At 38.1% G+C, this 19,021-nt stretch overlaps 1 protein-coding gene across 2 annotated transcripts; it reads left to right on the forward strand.

Moving 5' to 3' along the window:
• Window positions 1-6,535: 6,535 nt before the first annotated feature.
• Window positions 6,536-17,641, forward strand: LOC106066577 (uncharacterized). Of its 2 annotated transcripts, XM_056040470.1 has the most exons (9): window positions 6,540-6,590; window positions 7,728-7,826; window positions 8,642-8,759; window positions 10,575-10,658; window positions 11,773-12,086; window positions 12,313-12,451; window positions 14,753-14,818; window positions 14,954-15,775; window positions 17,163-17,641. In XM_056040470.1, exons 1-9 carry the CDS (start codon window positions 6,573-6,575, stop codon window positions 17,222-17,224), a joined length of 1,722 nt encoding a protein of 573 aa, XP_055896445.1. In that variant the 5' UTR covers window positions 6,540-6,572; the 3' UTR covers window positions 17,225-17,641. The 2 variants fall into 2 exon arrangements, with proteins under 2 accessions (XP_055896443.1, XP_055896445.1); XM_056040468.1 differs by lacking the exon at window positions 17,163-17,641 and having other exon boundaries at window positions 6,536-6,590; window positions 14,954-17,137.
• The last annotated feature ends 1,380 nt before the right edge of the window (window positions 17,642-19,021 follow it).

Here is a 19,021-nt window from a genome sequence, read left to right on the forward strand (position 1 = left end):
CTTAGATTACAAAAATGCATACTAAATGTTTTGGAGTCTGAGAATTTGAAACCATTATAGTTTGCCCAACCCTGAATTTTGTTTAAACATAACTGTAATTTTCTTTCTAAGGTGTTCATGTTTTTCCCATAAGTAAGAATGACAAAGTCATCAACATACAGAGAGCACTCTATGCCAGGGGACAGCGCATTTATGATGCTATTTATTTTAATGTTGAACAGGGTGACTGACAGAATGCTGCCCTGGGGTACACCCATTTCCTGGTCATGAGTGTCAGAAGCGGAGTTGCCCACTCGAACCTGAAATTTTCGATCTTTCAGGAATTCCTCCACAAAACGGGGGAGGTGTCCCTTAAGCCCCATAAGCGCCAGGTCACGTAGAATGCCATGTTTCCAGGTTGTGTCATAGGCCTTTTCTATATCGAAGAATACAGCTACTAGATGTTCTCTTCTGAGTAATGCATTTCTAGTATAAGCTTCCAGCCTTACCAGGTGGTCAGTTGTTGTCCGCCCCTGCCGGAATCCGCACTGGTAGTTTGAGATCACTTTATTCCTTTCCAGGTATCAGACCAGCCTACTGTTAATCATTCTTTCCATGGTTTTGCAGATGCAGCTTGTTAGTGCTATTGGTCGATAGTTAGCTGGGTCAGAGCCGTCTCTTCCCGGTTTAATTATCGGTATAACTGTGGCTTTCCTCCAGCTGTTTGGGAAAGCGCCTGTTTGCCACACACAGTTATAGACCTCTAGCAGGACTGCCAATGAGGGTTCGGGAAGGTGCTTGAGGAACTGGTAATGGATTTCGTCTTCTCCAGGCGCTGTGTCATGTGACTTGTCCAGCTCTAGCAGAAGTTTTGGCATCCAGACTGCCGACAAAACTTGTCCAGGAATTCCTTTTGGCTGACCGTATGGTTTGTCTAGCCTTTGCTCTAGCTATCCTGAATAGCTTTAGGTTTTCTTGGGAAGGATTTATTATAAATGCAGCCAGTCGTTTTTTCCTATCGCCAATAGCACTTTTGCAAGCTGTATCAAACCATGGTTTGCTAGGCCGTTTTGGATTTGCAGAAGTTAGGGGTACAACTTTCCTGGCTATACTTAGTAGCTTGCTAGCAAAGGTATCAGCTGGGTTCTGTTCATCGAGGATATTTTCTGTGATATCCTCGGAGAATCTTTTTTGGAATTGTTCCCAATCGGCCTTATTCAGTTTCCACCGCTGAGGTCGTCCTAATGAAGGGAGATTGTTAGTAATGATGATTGGGAAGTGATCACTTCCCCGTAGATCATTGCTAACTGACCATTTAAAGTCGTCCAGAAGTCCTGGGACGCATACGGTGAGGTCATTGCATGTGAGTGATCCAGTTCCTGGGTGCAAGTAGGTCGGTGATGCATCATTAAGTATGCATAAATCATGTTGGAGGAAGATATCCTCCAGCATACGACCTCTTGTGTCGGTATTGTTGGATCCCCACATGGTGTTATGGGCATTGAAATCCCCAAGGATTAAATAAGGCCGGGGGAGTTGTTTCAATAGGTCCTCCATGTCTGTTCGGTTTAATGGAGCGCCTGGTGGTAGATACAGGCTGCAGCAAGTGATAACCTTGTGAAGGGTTATCCTAGCTGCTACGGCCTGTAGTGTGGTCTGTAGTTCTACCCTCTCATGGGGGATGCTATCCTTCACAAGGATACAGACTCCACCTGATGCTCTCTCTGCATCCTCGACATTCTTGCTATAAGCACGGTAGCTTCGGAAGCTGATGCAATCTTTCAGAAATGTTTCCTGTAAGCAGACAGCTACAGGAGTCTCAGAGTCCATCAGTAGCTGCATTTCCTCGTAATTGGTCTTGAGGCCTCTACAATTCCACTGTACAATTCTGGAATCCATGGCTTATTCTAGATGACCTAATTGGAGCTATTTGGCCTTGGGAGGCCCCCGGAGGGGTTTCCCTTTATTCCAGTGACCTTGGTATTTTTATTCTTGGGTTTGGATAGAGAGGAGGACAACCCCCTTTTGGGGGAAGTCTTTCTCTCTGGAGAGGGGAGATCCCTCTGGTTAGAGCGGAGGTTATTTCCTCCTCTCTCACCTCGGGCATCCTCTCCGCGTTGATTTCTCCCCTTAGGGAGTTGGTCAACCTCTAACTCGGTAGAGGTTGGGGTGTCTGGCTGGGTTCTCTGAGGAGAACCTGTGTCAGACATGGTGTCTCTGGGTTCTCCCGGAGTATTGGTTTTGACATGCTGCTCAGTCTCCATGCTCTCTTCAGCAAGCACAGAGAACCTGTTCTTTAGCATGACAACAGGGCTTTCTTGTTTCTTCAGAGGTGTGTTCTTTGGCGGTGTTTTCTTCTGAGTTGGAGGAGGAGGAGGGGGTGGTGGGGTCAATGTGTCCTTCTGTGTGGCTATGGATCTTCCTATCTTAGCAACAGCCTGGGAGTAGGTCTTTGTCAAGCCGAATTGGCCCTTGGGTAGGGCCAGTACAGCCGATTTCGCCTGGCTAAAGGTACATCCGTTTCTTGCCTTGTACTCCTGCACGGCAACCTCCTGTTTCCACACAGGGCAGTCCTTGGAGTAGGCTGAGTGGCCAGCTTGACAGTTTGGGCATTTGAACTGGGCTGTGCAGCCCTTGTCCTCATGACCCTCTCCAGCACATCTGGCACACACAGTGTTCCTCTTGCAGACTGCCGCGCCGTGTCCATAACCCTGGCACTTGAAGCACCTCATGGGGTTAGGTATGTAGGGCCTCACTGGAACTCGTAGGTATCCTGCCTTCACATACTCTGGTGGTGTCCTAGTTCCGAATGTGAGGATAATAATGGCGGTTTTGACCTCCTCACCCTCCCTGCGCCTGGTAATGCGCCGAGCATGGGTGACTCCTTCAATGCCCTCCACTATTTCCTTCTCGGAACATTCCAGTAGGTCCCTAGAGCTGATTACACCTCTGCTGGTGTTCAGACTCTTGTGTGGCATGACTTCCACTTGGAGATCACAGAGTCTTCGGCATCTTAAAAGCCCATCAGAGTGTGTCTTGCTGTCTACTTCTACAAGGAGTTCCATTGATTTGTGTAGCTTAGACACACTCTTGGGCTCTCCCACTACTGACTTGAGTCCCTTATAGATAATAAAAGGGCTCATCTTTGTCAGGCTTTTTCCCTCCTCTGTGCACCTAACCACCAGAAATGATGGCCAGGTGGCACAGCTTTTTGGGACCTCCTCTTTTTTATCATCAATTCGACGTTTCTTGCCCAGACATAGGTCTGGGGCAAGTAGTTTTGTGTGTGTTTTTTTGTCCATATATATTTTTGTTAATTCGGCACCTGTGCTCCCCACCCGCCATCGAGTCCAACAAGGGGACGGGCCATTCGGATGTCCAGAATGAGCCCGCCAGGGATACACAGGTGCTATACTCAGTCAGCTGCTACATCGGACATGTGTCCGATACAGCAGCTCCCTGATTGACCCTCCAGCCACCGCCCTCCAGCATAGGTTGACGACCTATGCTGGTAGCTCGGCATGACCAGCCGGTTGACCCAGAGCGGGCCATCTGGGTCTCAGGTCTAGGGGAACTTGGAGCTAAAGTATTGTGTTGTTGTGGTTTATCCTCAGATAGCCACCACTCAAACACCAGGATCTCTTTATCCCCCCTTACCCGTCGCAGTCCACGGCAAACGGACTGGTCTAGGACGTAGTGAGAATTTAAAGATAAGGAGACAGTGTGATGATCAATGAAGGCAGACTTAGGAAAAGAGGAGGCAGACACAATGATAGAAAAGAAGTAGGGCACTTTTGAGCTCCAAAAGTGCTAAGGAAAGAGGAGCGCAGTTTAACATCATGTCTCGGGACGTGAAATTTTGGCCCTAACATATACATACAAAATGCATTATTTCTTTAAAAATAAACCTAATGTTGTGTTAAACTTTAATTAAGTATAAGTATCTTATATAACACACAACACGTAATTTAGAAATATAAATATTTGTTGTAGTGGTGCACCGGATAGTCGCTCCGACTCCGGCTTCAGCCGAATATCCGGCATTTATTACTATCAGGTACTATTCGGCTCCCCGGTCGGATATCACTACCGGATAATAAACCGAATAGTAAAAAATACACCTGTTTAATACGCATAAAGTGGACCTCGTTCCATTAATGTCTGTTGTAGAATGTATTAATGTTTATATTAAAACAAAATAATGTGCTTAAAAATAGAGCCATTATGAATATGCACCTAACATCGTTTATTATAAAGACAAGGCGTGTTAATAACTTAATATAAATAGAAATGAAACTTTACATCATAAATGCGCTTTACATACAGAGCAGCAATGGCTGACACTTTTTTCAATTTGTCTTGACCTTTGAGTAGGTTAGTTAACATGTTAAAATGCTACATTCCTTGACTACGTCATGCTGACCAGACGTCTGTCTAGCTGTGCGGGTATATCTCCAGAGGTAGAGATGAACAACTCCCACCCCTTTTATTTGTTTAGTCCATCACATTGAGGTTTTTTTATAGGCAGGGGACAAGTTAAATGCGATGGACGTAGGTTTCATGTCAGCGTATTGACACTCTCTAGAGGTCACACCTTTCGAGGGAACTGAGTTTGTTTATTTAGTAGTTTATCTTTATTACGGAAGCTGGACTACCATAGCCACACCTCTAAGGTAACCAGGTATAATTCCAGATGAACAACTCCCTCCCCCTTTTATTTGTTTAGTCCATCCCATTGAGTTCATTGATTGACAGGTGACCACAAGTCAGATACGATGGACGTAAGCACTCTCTAGAGGTCACACTAGGGAACTATGTTTGTTTACTTAGTAGTTAATCTTAATTGGGGGGGGGGTGGACTGGACTTCAAGCCAAACATCTACACGGGTATCCGGACAAAGAGTTTGCTTATTTGGAGAAAAATCTTAATCACGTGGTTGGGCTAGAGGCCACACCTTTTCAAGTGTGCCGAGTTACTTGAACATAAATCTCAATTAGTAAGCTGGACTAAAGATCGCACACACCTAATCGAGTGACCTTTAGCTACACAGAACACAAACCGCGAGATTATATAGCCCAGTAAGCCAGTAACTAATTATTTAGTAGAAGACACGACCAATGCTATCTTTAAATGGAGAGCTAAACACCCCCTACTCTTTATTTTATTTCTTTGGTTCTTGACACCCAATTTATTGATAGACATTGACCATTTTTAAGCCAGAATGAAAAAACACAACGTGCTAACAAAGGATGTTACACTGTCAATAAATATTAAGTTTAAATAATTTTTCTAACGTGTTAACTTGAATATTATTCCTGCAAATATGTGTCTTGATTTGATAATAATATTCTTAATAATTTGTGACAGTCAATTAACTCCTTGTTATTACTATTTTTTAGCTTAAGATGCGTACTTAGCCACTGTGTATCAGACTAGGACGACTTTTACACATAAATAACGGAAAACCTTACAGTAAATTTTAAAATCGCATAAAATAAATTGAATAATAGTACCGCAGTTAGATCTAGCAAACAAAGAAAGTGTAAAGTGGAGTGTAAAAAAAAACAACAAAAAAAAACTTGACCTCTAACTAGTGGACGGGTATAATTTATCTATATGCTTGACTGACCATGCCAATGTGTTATCTTTCTTGACTGACACCCAACTCTATTGCGTGCGTATGCTTAAGGAAAAAGCAATGCTTGGTGGTTAACACTAACAACTATACACACTACACTGACCAGGTTGTTTGTCTGAAATTCATGAACACATACATCCGACCACTATACAAGGCAGATTGCACTTTACTTGTGAGATTTACATTAGTAACTAGTTAAATATATACTAACATTATTTACATTGACCTTCCTACACACATCCTTTACAGTTGGTGGCATCGTACATACACACAGACACACTCATGCTATACAGATTTTTTGAAATACTGTTAAGCTTGAATAAATCAATCAGTAACAGAGTTTAAAACAATAACGTATATAAAAGGAAACAAAATAAAACCAACCAATATAGGTCACATGTTATTTAACAGTTTCGTAAAACGTTCAGCAACACAAGCTATTAACAAGACACTTAGGTATCCGGCTCCAGCCCCGGCCGAATATCAAATTTTACTATCCGGTCATATCCGGCCCCGGCCGGATATCAAAAAGTACTATCCGGTGCACCCCTAATTTGTTGGCAATTATTTTTAGAAATTAAATTGTAACCCTAAACTTATACAAAAAGAAGAATTTCTTCACAAATAGCCTCCCTTGATTGCTTGTTATTTTTTTATGGTAAAAACAAAAATTGCTTTAAAAAAAATATTGAATGTTTTGTTTTTTGTTGTTGTTGTTGTTGTTGTTGTTTTTTGTATACTTGAAAAGCAATATGGTTCTCTTTCACTTGATAAAAAGTAGCCGTTGCACCAAAGCATTTTTAGCTGTACAGGACTTACAGACAGACCACACAAGACTAATAGGGATTTTTCCCCTTTCGAGGTCAGCTAAGAAAAACACATTGCCCACTATTGACATGCCTTTTTGTTGAGATACCACTAGAGGGTTATGTGTGAACAAGTTGCACAGTGACAATGAATCATAACAGCGTGGTAGTTATTTTTTTATAAAGAAATAGATAAGAAAGACTTTTTTTATCACTATGCTGTTTGCAAATGTATAACAGATGATAAATTAATCCAGTTGAATATAATGTGTAAATAACATTTGTTTACAAGCTTCATTAGCAGGATCACACTGTATATGTTGTATATTTATTGGTAATATCAAAAAGGTAGGATTAATTGTCCGTATTTATTTGCAGCATTGAATATTGATGATTTGTATTATTAAAATTGGTGTCGATCTGTTCAGCAAGATTTTTTTGTTATTCTTACTTGTATCTCTTGCAAAATGTAATCATAATGAGAAAATTACAATCATACAATCATACAATGCCATCATATTTTATTTTCATTTTACTTTACCCTCATGCATATTTAAGGGTGCGGTGGCTATGTGGTTAAGCGTTTTGCTTCCGAACCTGCGATCCTGGGTTCGAATCTCAGTGAAGACTGGTATTTAGAACTTTGGGATCTTTAGGACACCCTCAACTCTAATGGGTACCTGAATCTAGTTGGGGAAAGTAAAGGCCCATGGTCGTTGTGCTGGCCACATGACACCATGTTCGTTAACCGTTGGCCAAAGAAATAGATGATCTTAACATCATCTGCCCTATAGTTCGCAAGGTCTAAAAGGGTAAATTTTTTTTACATGCATATTTGGATGATTTTGAAAAACATAACTGCTGTTTCTGTTTAGAGGCCCAAAATACGGCCCGCGGGCCACATCCGGACCGCGACGTGATTACATCCGACCCGCCGACATGTTGGCATAAAATGTAGAATATTCCCTCTCCACACACTAAAAATGTTTTTAAAAATGTATCTTTCCCTACATAAGGATAAGTGGTTTATACGTTACATTCAATAGCGTTTCTAATACAAATGATTTATTAACTATTTCATATTTTTATTACATTTCATTGATGTGGCCCGCGACACGAGTGTCGGAAATTAAAATAAGTTTTATCAGAACTGGTTTAGAACAAATGAATGATTAGAAAGACAGTAATTTTAACTTTCATTTTAATAAACAAAAAAGTAGAGTAGATTATGAGATAGTTAACATTATGCAATATATTTCTCTGTATTATAACTTATTATAACTCTTTTTTTTTCCTTTTGAAGATGTGGCCTTACTTAGAGTTGGCAGACGTTATGTTAAAACTGAGAAATTTAGAGGAAATAAAAGAATGTGTGCACAATATTGTGGAGAGAATTGATTCGGTAAATTTAAATTCACTTACCTGTATCATGTTAGGCTAAGATGATTATGAAATGTTTATGGGCAATAAAATGAAGATCTGTAATATTATACATTATGTTGTCTATACTTTTTTTAGTTCTTATAATTTCTGTCTCATGTCGAATTCGTTTTCCTAGTTTTTAAATACTATTTGCTTTAAAATTTATATTGGGTTCAGGTGGTTATGCCAAGAAACAAGTTGAGGATTACTACATTTTTTGTAGTAAACAAACTGATTTATTCTCATGTGTACAATGCAATTATTCAACAGCTTTTAAACAGGATGGCTGCCTGGTCGTGCGGTTTGCGCGCTGGACTGTCGTTCGGATTTATCGACGGTTGAGGGTTCAAACCCTGCCCGCTCCCATCCCCCGTCGTCCTGCGGGAGGTTTGGACTAGGAAGTAAACTATCTTCAATTCTGAATACAGAATAGTCCTACTTAATCGATTTGAGATACTAGTTTGAGTAGCGTGTATAGAATAATACAATGAAATACAAGTTTAGAGACGCTAGAAGAAATGGATAAATGTTTAAAGGTTGACTAAAGTGTTATCAAGTTATTGGAAGAGCATCTAAGAATCAAAATCAGCAAATCAGCTGTGCGAACTTGCAAGAGATTGAATTATTTTAGCTGGAGCACAATAGTTGTCTATTAATCAAACCTAAAAAATTGAAATATATATATATATATATAAAATATATGTGTATGTTTGTTTATTTGTTTGTTTGTTTACATATTATGCTAAAATTTCACTTGTATTTGCACATATAAATGAATGTTGATATTTTGGTTAGATCAAGAAGAAAGGTGAATTGTGGATTGAAGAAAAGGAAACATCAACTTTCATAGACATCAAACACTACATCACTGAGAAAACATTAGAAGTTGTACAAAGTTTAATTTCTATAACAAGTAAGGTATAGTTACTATAGCGACATCTATAGCAAGCATGGGCGTAGCCAGGGGGGGTTCTTGGGGTTCAAACCCCCCCCCGAAATGAAATCCCCCCCCCCGCAGGGGGGGGGCGGAATTAAGTGACTGATTTTTGCTTTCATTTTGTTTATTTTAGGTGAGATTTTAATACTAAATCATCACTTACCACAGCACAGCCGAGGCAGTTTTGAGTTAAAAACCCTCTACCAGGGGGTTTTGAGATTTTAAAAACCCCTATCAGGGGATTTTGAGATTTTAAAAACCCCTATCAGGGGGTTTTGAGATACAAATCCCTCTACCAGGGGACTTTGAGTTTAAAACCCCCTACAGGGGGTTTTGAATTTTAAACCCCCTACCAGAGGTTTTTGCAGTTTAATCCCCCTCTTCTATAAAACAAAACAAAAAAAAATGCAAACAACAATCCCAAATTCCAACAGCACAGTTGAGGAAGATTTTGATTTTAAAACCCCATCCAAAATTTACGATAACCCCATCTTCAATATCAAAAAAGCAAATTACACACTCAAAATTCTATGAGCGTAGCCAAAGGGGTTTTGAGTTTAACCCCCCTCCCCCTTCCAGTTGGGGTTTGAAGCTAAAAAGTACCTCTTCAATAGAAAAAAAAAAGCAAATTACACACTATAAAATCTATGAGCGTAGCCAAAGGGGTTTTGAGTTTAAATCCCCCTCCTCCAGATGGCTTTTTCTTTAAAGTTTAAAACTCCTCCAGATGGTTTTGAGTTTAAAATTCCCCAACAGAGCGTTTAGAGTTGAAAACCTCTCTCTTCAATATTATTTTAAAGCAAACTACAGTCACCAAATTCTATGATCGTAGCTAAATGGGGTTTTGAATTAAAAACAAAACAAAAAAAAAACCCAGAGATTTTTTAGTTTAAAACCCCTCAACAGATGATTTGACGAAAAAACTTTCCTTTTCGATATAAAATCTAAAGCGAAATACAGGCATGTAATTCCAAGAGCGTAGTCAAGAAAGGTTACAAATTTCTACCAGTGGCTTGGGCTCCATTAATTAAGTGTGAATAGTCTTCTGCCGAAATTGAAAAACACTAAATGTGGCTCAACAAAGATGGCAAAGACAGATTTTAGGAGTCAGTCATAGAGATTGGGTCTTAATCAAAGAAAAATTATGCCGAACTGGGAGTGGAATCCTTAGTAAGGTTGTGACAGAGCGTCGCATGAGGTTTTGCGGGACATGTTTTCCGACAATATGAATTACGCAAAATAAGAGTTGCGGAAACAGCTTGCCGGAAAATGCGCCGAACGGCGCGAGAGGGTCAAAGTCAGTAAGAATAGCACATTAGGTTTTTGAAATAAAACTTTTTAATAGCAAGATAATGCACTGTAGATACCTCAGAATATGCATTTTGTTGGCTTTCAATACCAGAAATAGTGCTCGGCGGCGGGGCTTCGCCCCGCGCTGGGGGAGCGCTGCGAATTCCCCCAGACCCCCTTGCTAGCAAGGGCGGGGAGTCTACAATAAACAATAAACGTCTTCCGAAAGGGTCAGAATGTAATAAAGATTAATTATGTACACACACACACACACATATATATGTATATATATATATATATATATAATTTTTTTTCGCGGGGGGGGGGGGGGTCGGGGGGGGGGAATCCCCCCCAAAACCCTCCCCGAAAAAAAATCCTGGCTACGCCCATGATAGCAAGTAAGTTACAGTGGACGAGAGTGACCACATGATTATATATGGTTTATTATAATTAAAGCTATTAATTAAATTAATGTATGGAATATTATATTTTCACTTTCAGGCAGTACAATTCAAAAGTTTGTAGACTCACCTTCAGAACAAGCTGACACAGATGCATTTAATGTTTTAAACTCTAGTTCTATTGGTAAGTGGCTTATAGGCCTACAACTAAAATTATGAGTCACGTTTAGGCCTACCAGATAACCAGAGTGTTAATGTTTAGTCGTTAGGATGTAAATGAAGACAGCTAGTCCAGCTAAACCGTTGTAGGTCTCTTAAATAATATAAATAGCAGACGTTACTTAACAGAAAATAAATACGACCTACTGGTATCCTTGAGTCCACCTAGTCGTGCTTGTTAATTACACAAAACCTCTGCTAAGTCAGTGTCAGTGTTTTCATGTAACATGTTCCATACTCTAATGGCACTAGGAGGAAGAAGCACTTGCAATAATTTTTTCCTACCATCTGGGATAAGAAATGTACATTTGTGTTTTTCAGAGGTTTTTTTTTATTAAGTTGTGTTTTTGTTGTTTGTAAATTACGGTTTAGTGTTTCACCCATTGTTAGTACTCTATTTTTTTAGTATTATTACCGGTACTTGTTTAATGCAGAACCTGGATAAAACTTGAACAAACTTTTTTTTCAATGAATATAACTGGACAATACATAAACAGCTTTCAGCTGAGTGTATGTCAAACACAATTGAACTAACATTCAAAATAACAAAAAATACTTTTTTTTAAAATATAAAGCTTGTATAGTAAAAGAAATTCAGATTTCCAGACATATTTCTCAATGTTGTAAGATGTATATCCCTTTTCTAAAGCACACAAAAAAAAATAACCACACATTAATTTGTTAATTTTTTTATTTATTCAAGTTTTGTTAGGGGCAATGAATAATTGTGCAAAGTTTCAACTTGATTCAAGAATGGGACGTGGGAGATATAAAATAAATATGAACAAAATCTCTACCCGACAGACAGGCAGATTGTGTTTATATAAGCGATGATAGCGATCTAATAAAATGTTAAACAATGCAAACAAAATCTAACTCACTTTAAGACTACACCTCTTTCTGTCACTGACTGTTCAATCCCTTATTTTGAACCTCAACTATTATGGACTTACTCGTAGATCAGAATCCATTCAGTCAATAAGATACATACTCCATAGCATATAGATTAAGAGTTAATTGTAACATACATTTGACATTGTTGTAACAATTTATCTACTATTTACTTATATTTTGGTTAGATTTAGAAAGTGAGAAATTTCAAGAAACATTTCGTGAGTTAGATTCGTGTGTTACGTTACAACGAAACATTTTAAAGAGGATTCATCAACAACTACAAGATCCACAAACACTCAAGCAAAAAGTGGATGATGATTCTGCATCAAATTTGAAGGTCATGGAAACGTTTGAAGGGAAGCTCAATGAGTTCAAAGTTCAATCTAAACATAAGGTGAAGGCCGCTAATACTTTCAGGTCACATCTACAAAGTCAATATGAGAGTTTGTTAAAAGAAATATCGGATAGTCAAGTCATGGACAAAGAGCAAGATACAAAAGTAAGAATGCATTATATCTTTTTCAGTGGTTACAGTTATCTTGGAAAATTAATCACCTTGCTGGTTTACATATTAACTATTTATATACAATTTTATTATAATATATTTTATATGATTTGTCTTTGTTTTTTTTGCATAAAATATAGAATCTTTTTTTTTTTTTAAAAGGCAACACTTACATTTAAATAATTTTTTTAAAAAAGGGAATATATGATTGCATTTGTAGATTGAGCTTATGGCAGTGAAGACAGGATTCCTGGTCAAGAATCAAGAGGACATAAATAAATACATTGAGGCTATCTTACATGAACAAGGAGACTTCAGCTATCACATGGAAAACGCCTTGCATAAACGTGTTTCCTGGGGTAAAAGTAACAGATATTTTCATGTTAAAATAATGTAGCCTATCTAAAGCAGCAATGCTTTTTTAGACATTCTATAAACCATATAAAAGTGGACTTAAAATCAGAGTTGTTTTCTCTTTGCGATTCATCATCTTAGCCTGACGATCTTCATCGACCCTAAGCTCCCAGTTTTAGAGGCGCCAGATATCATTTTTAGCCCTTCACAAAATGTTCCTCTTTCAGACCTTGCAATCTATAGGGCAGATGATGTAAAGGCAGTGACGTCACTAGGAGGTGCGGGAGTTGCGGTCCGCACTGGGGGACACCCGTTAGGGAGGTGACACCCAAGTAAAAAAATGCACTTTGGGAAAAACTGACAATTCAAAAAATAATCGACAGTGACTAAATATTAGAGCATGTTATTCTGAATAAATAAATAGATCTATACTTTTTTTTTTATTTCAGCTAAACATATTTTAATTGTTTTAATTTTTCAATGAAATTCTATCAAAATGTTTAAAATGTTAGATCATACTTAATATCGCAAGGAAAACGTGAAACCTTACTTTCAGATGTATACCAGCTGTGTGTATATGTATACGAACACTGCTTTGATTTTTTAAAAGTGTTTTGATTGAATTTATTAAATTTGTAGCTAGCACCATACTATCATGCCAACCAGAAGCCTTTGTTTAACAAATGACGACAAACTTAAAGCATAAAATATTATTGAAATCTCCCTTGTAATTAAAGTATTTTTTTACACTAGGAAAGTAAATAATTGGCCATTTAGATGTTTAAAGATGGCGATGTAGTTTCATTTTTCTGTAAAATAAGCTCTAGCAAAGATGAAGGAAATATTGCAATGTGTCAGTGGAATAATATACGTGAATGTTTTAGGAGATTTTTCTTTTTGGCGTGAGCATTTACGAAGGAGCAAAAGAAAAAGTACGCCAGTTGTTAAAAGAATGGTTCTGATGCTTCCTAATTGGGACGATTTATTTTCAACTAATTCTATAGAAATGATATAGAAATTTGTGACTTAATGTAATGTGTGGTTGAAATAAAGTCAGAAGCTGGTATATTAAAAGATGTATGAAGATTTTAACTGGATTGGAAAATTGGAAAAGAAGGACATCCGGCTACAAATACAATTGACAAGGAAGTCGTTGCTATGATTGATGTCAAGAAGAAAAACAATGGAAGGATACATTGCCCGGACTGTTTCTATAAAAGCAGAAAATTTGTCTTTTTTTCGACTATATTAACAACGAGTCTTAATTGAATAAAGAATTTCCTTGAGAAGATGGAAATGTTATGTAATTCAAACTCATTGGCGAAAGTACAACTGCAGTGTCAAAAAAGTTCATAAATATTTTAGCAAAATACGTAATTGATATTAAAGTCAGAAGGACTGTAGGCACCTTTGTATTTTGTTTGACAACACACCTGATATAGCACACCTGACAAGCATACACTGATCAGATTCAGAAGTTATAATATTTTGAGGGAGACAAAAAATGCTGGAATCATGGAGGAGTACAGGAACTTATTAAAAACCAACAGAACAGCTATTTAATAGATGTATATAATATTCCCTCAACCTATATGCTCGAGGTGGCTGAGCGGTAAAGCGCTTGGGGGTCCCGGGTTCGAATCTTGGTGAAGAATGAGATTTTTAATTTCGGGATCTTTGGGCATCTCTGAGTCCATCCAGCTCTAGTGGGTACCTGACATTAGTCTGGGAAAAGTAAATGCGGTTGGTCGCTGTGCTGGCCACATGACACCCTCGTTAACCGTAGGGCACAGAAACAGCTGAACTTTATATCATGTGACCTATACACCACAAGATCTGAAAGGGGAACTTTTTATAATGTGTTCGAGTTTGTTTTTTTTCAGAAAAAGGCTTTTTCGTCCTGAAGCTATAGCCACTAGAGATATCTTTTAATTTAACTATCTTTGCTTTTTTTTTTGGGGGGGGGGGGGGGGGAATATGTCCTTGAAGGCCAGAGATACACAAGACTAGGCCTATCTTTAAAATAGGTTGACAAAGTGGTGACTAATTAAACCTTTTCTTTAACAAAAGCTTTACACGTTAGCGCAAAGTGTTCTAAAAAAAAAGCACTATGATTCAGAAGACAAAAAAAATATTAAAAACAAGAAGAAAAAGATATACACATCAAAACAACATACTTTATATGTATTAAAATCAAATTTTTGGCTAATCTTTTGTTGTTGTTTTTTTAAATAATATTGTATAAAGTTTTGTAACGCTATTTAATATAGAGAAATAATTGCTATCAACTTTTCATTTAATCTCAGAATTACTTTGTAAAGAGACTGGTAATCTGAGTGTGAAGTGTTTTAAAGACTGTCCTCATATTATAGGTAAAGATTTAAAATGTTGTTGTTTGAATATATCATATATAGAAACATCAATAAATCAGTCTTAGTTCTTAATCTTAAAACTACACCAACACTAATATCTATCATTATGCTGTGACAATATTATCTCATTACCAGGTCATCATGAACAGCAAATATCAGAAGGTGGAGAGGCTGACCTATATATACATTTGGAAAGCTGTAAAAAAAATCCAGGTCATACCAAGTTCGTACCTATTGATACTTTCACTCTAGAGCATCTACCTGAGATTCACCGTTACATTGACTTATATGCATTGATTAGGTCTGCAGCTGACCTGACAGTGAGAGTGAGTGTCACTATGACGAGTCCAGACAGACCAGAGTTCTGGCCAAACACAAACATCCCATATTTTTTGTATCACGTGAGAGAAAGTGAAAGTCTAAGAACAGGAAGCGGAAGAGTCAGCAGAGTTGTGAAAGGGAAAGAAGAAATGTGTCAGTGTACACAATGCAAACTCTCAGCCAGCCCAAACAAAGATTGGTGGACTATCACAGTATGGACAGCGGCCAGTTTAGTGTTTGACGAGACTGAGGCGAATCACACGAGCTTGAGATTCTTTTACGACAAGACAGATAACCCAGAGATCACTGTCACAGTTGTCGTTCGTGAGCTGCTCAAAGACGTTAGCGTAGACTATTGTGTCTTTGACTGCGTGACTTGTGACAAGACTCTTGTGGACAAACTTGAGCCACTGGTACAAAAATGTGACGATCTTTACCTCAAAGTAAACGAGAAGTACAAAAAAACGAAAGACATTCATCAGTTGATGTTCATTGTGTCACACCCGCACGGATGTACTAAAAGGTTGAGTATTGGCCGATGGCAGAAGAAATACTTAATGGGAAATCGTTCTAAGAAATATACTTACTTCACGTGTACATGTCCAGGTAGCAGTGGAGCCAGTGTCTATTGTCTAGGCCCGGGGTCGGCAACCTGCGGCTCGCGAGCCACATGCGGCTCTTTGGATGTGAAGCTGCGGCTCTTTCGTTCCATACGCAAATATTATTTATTTTATCGAAATTTTTTTTCTCAAAAAGTTCTGAATCGTTTAACGAGGATTAGGAACTGATTCTATCTTCAGCCACTTGTAGTCGCTTTTCACCACACCACCCATTACACGCGTCGTCACTGTAATCAGTCCGTCGGAAGCTCTTGAATGACGCCGTCGTCTGATGCTTCTATGTACGCTTTAATTCGCTTTTGGCTGTGACGTATAGTTTATTGTTTCAGGTAAATGAGTTAGAAGCGATGAGCTGAATGTTAAACCACAAGGAAATAGAAACCCAGCTGATGTTAGGGTAGAAGATTAGCCTTCTTTTGAAAAAAAAATTATTGCAGAAGAGCGGTAAGTTACTTTTTTATTAAATGTCTAAAGAAATATCGCGATAATATCAGTGCAACTGTTGACACGAATTACTTCAGCAGTTACAAAAAATAAATAATTCAAAGATGAATTTGTTGACAGTTTTCTATGACAGTTATAAAGAATTACAAACTAACAAACTCATTCTAGCATTACTAGTAAATCAACACATATAGTAACGGAATCCACATTGATCCATTTGAAATTGATACTGGCTTTCTAGAAATGCCATTGATTGAAAGTAAAACTTTGTGGATTTGAATATTTAAAGAGTTGAAAAGCAAGTTGGAAGAGTTGTAAGTCCAGAAATGCATGTACGTAACGCAACAAGTGGACATTTTTAAAAAATGCCGCGAGTTGATTCGGCGCAAGGAATAATCTTCCCGTTTGCAACATTGAGGTGAAGATGTTGGCATATCGAGTGCTTATTCGGATCTACATATTCGTCCGAGCAAGCGTTCTTTTGCATGATATTATTAAAAGTAAGAAGTCAACAAACAAATGAAAATTTAGAGTCGTGTTTGAAACTAAAAACAATAAGTTATGAGCCAAATGTATACAAAATTTCTAAAACCAAAGCCATCGCTCCCATTGAATTTGTTTGCTTAATTGCTTGTTATTGAAGTACAAGTTAGTGTAACAAATAAAATGTTTAACTGCTTTATTGGCTACCAACATAAACAAAACTATTATCTAATAATGCCATATATATATATATTATCTACCTTTGCTGTGAAAACACTACTTAGGCCTATATATGAATAAATAAATATTTTGTCTTTTGAAAAGATTCTTTTTTTTTTCATAAAAACAATAGTAATGTGAGTACTATGTGTTGTTGGCAAGAAAAAAAAAAAAAAGTGGCTCTTTCAAATTTAAAAATTTTGTAAATTGTAATTTTTGGCTCTTCCGACTCAAAAGGTTGCCGACCCCTGGTCTAGGCTGTGATTGGCGAATCCATAGCGGAAGTCTAGACTCGGGACTTAATTATAGCAGTGCTTAGTACATATTTGTTACAGAGCTAATATCAAATCACTCTGTCTGTCTGTGTGTCTGTTTGTGAGTCTGACCAAAAGTTTGTACACGTTATTTCTCCAACAAATCTTGGATCAAGCTGAAATTTAACAAAGAGATTTAATTACAATGGAGTTGATACTCTTAATTAACAATTCCATTACTTTGCAAGTTCTTCAGGAAATGCCATCGCGTGTTTGTTATGGAGTGTGTTTCTATGATGACTTTGGGAAGAGGCTAGCAAATAATGCAACATAGATGGCGTTGTCGTCATTTGAGCTTAGTTAGGAGACGACTCCAGAACGTGAGTCTGAAAGGTTGTGTTATTGTAGTGAGTTTAAGTTTGTTAAAGAGTACTATTGCTAAAGTCTAGTAAAAAAAAAAAAAATTTTACATCATCTCGATTTTGTCTACATTATAAATAAATTTCTATTTTTGTATTTTTCACAAGAAAGTTATTCAAGTTATTTGAAGTTTTAATAGTTAAGATACATTACGCCTACACCGGTTTAGTTGTCTACCAGCGGTTTGATGCTACAAGTCAAAGACCGGTAACAACAATAGTGCTTCCTTTTGAATTAGAGAATGGTTGGAAAGTATCTCTAGAATAATTGTTCTTTGGACATAGCGACAAACCCATTTCTTACACCTGTCTGAATTTTTCGCTTTACCTTTTCTATAAGATTTTATCCATTTTCATAATAGAATTTTTCGACGCTTTTACTTCCAACATTTGCTAGATTCGCCCTTTGAGGGGCAATAATTCTAATAGTTCCTATTTAAGGTCTTTAGTGGAAACATAAACTCACGCAAGAATCGCATGCACTTATTCTGCGCAGTCATCACCCCAGTCGCTCAACCGTCTGAATAATATTAAAAACAATAAATAAAAAACAATACCTATGCACCTATGTTGCTTGGCTTGTCAAATTGAAGCGTGGTGAAAATCTCAGCAAGTAAACAGAGACAATGATTGAGGGAGACTTTCCGTGCTATCATTGTGTTCTAGAAATATGCTTCTTTTTGTGGGCTTGCGTTTAAAGAAAAAAGTATTTCTCATCTATTAAAAAACAAGTTACTAAATAATATTTCAAGCCAGCACGAAACATTTCGTGGAAGAGTCACAGCCAAGTAGTTAAAGAGCCACAGCCAAATAGTCAAAGAGTCAGCCAAATAGTCAAAGAATCACAGCCGAATAGTCAGAGTCACAGCCAAGTAGTCAATTAGCAACGGCCAAATAGCCAAAGCGCCACAGCCAAGTAGTCGAATAGCCACAGCCAAATAGTCAAAGAGCCATAGCCAAGTAGTCAAAGAGCCACAGCCAAGTAGTCTAATAGCCACAGCCAAGTAGTCTAATAGCCACAGCCAAGTAGTCAAAGAGCCACAGCCAAGTAGTCTAATAGCCACAGCCAAGTAATCAAAGAGCCACAGTCAAGTAGTCTAATAGCCACAGCCAAGTAGTCAAAGAGCCACAGCCAAATAGTGAAAGCGCCACAACCGAGTAGTCTAATAGCCACAGCCAAATAGTGAAAGCGCCATAGCCGAGTAGTCAAAGAGCCACAGCCAAGTAGTCAAAGAGCCACAGCCAAGTAATCAAAGAGCCACAGTCAAGTAGTCTAATAGCCACAGCCAAGTAATCAAAGAGCCACAGTCAAGTAGTCTAATAGCCACAGCCAAGTAATCAAAGAGCCACAGCCGAGTAGTCTAATAGCCACAGCCAAGTAATCAAAGCGCCACAACCGAGTAGTCTAATAGCCACAGCCAAATAGTGAAAGCGCCATAGCCG

Source organism: Biomphalaria glabrata, chromosome 9 (assembly GCF_947242115.1).
Source record: "Biomphalaria glabrata chromosome 9, xgBioGlab47.1, whole genome shotgun sequence".
In the NCBI taxonomy this organism is placed as follows: domain Eukaryota; kingdom Metazoa; phylum Mollusca; class Gastropoda; family Planorbidae; genus Biomphalaria; species Biomphalaria glabrata.

Coding starts and splice junctions, on each gene's coding strand:
- LOC106066577 (XM_056040468.1), top strand. Junction 10,659..11,772: donor TTTAAACTCTAGTTCTATTG/GTAAGTGGCTTA, acceptor TATTTTGGTTAG/ATTTAGAAAGTGAGAAATTT. Junction 12,452..14,752: donor GCATAAACGTGTTTCCTGGG/GTAAAAGTAACA, acceptor ATTTAATCTCAG/AATTACTTTGTAAAGAGACT.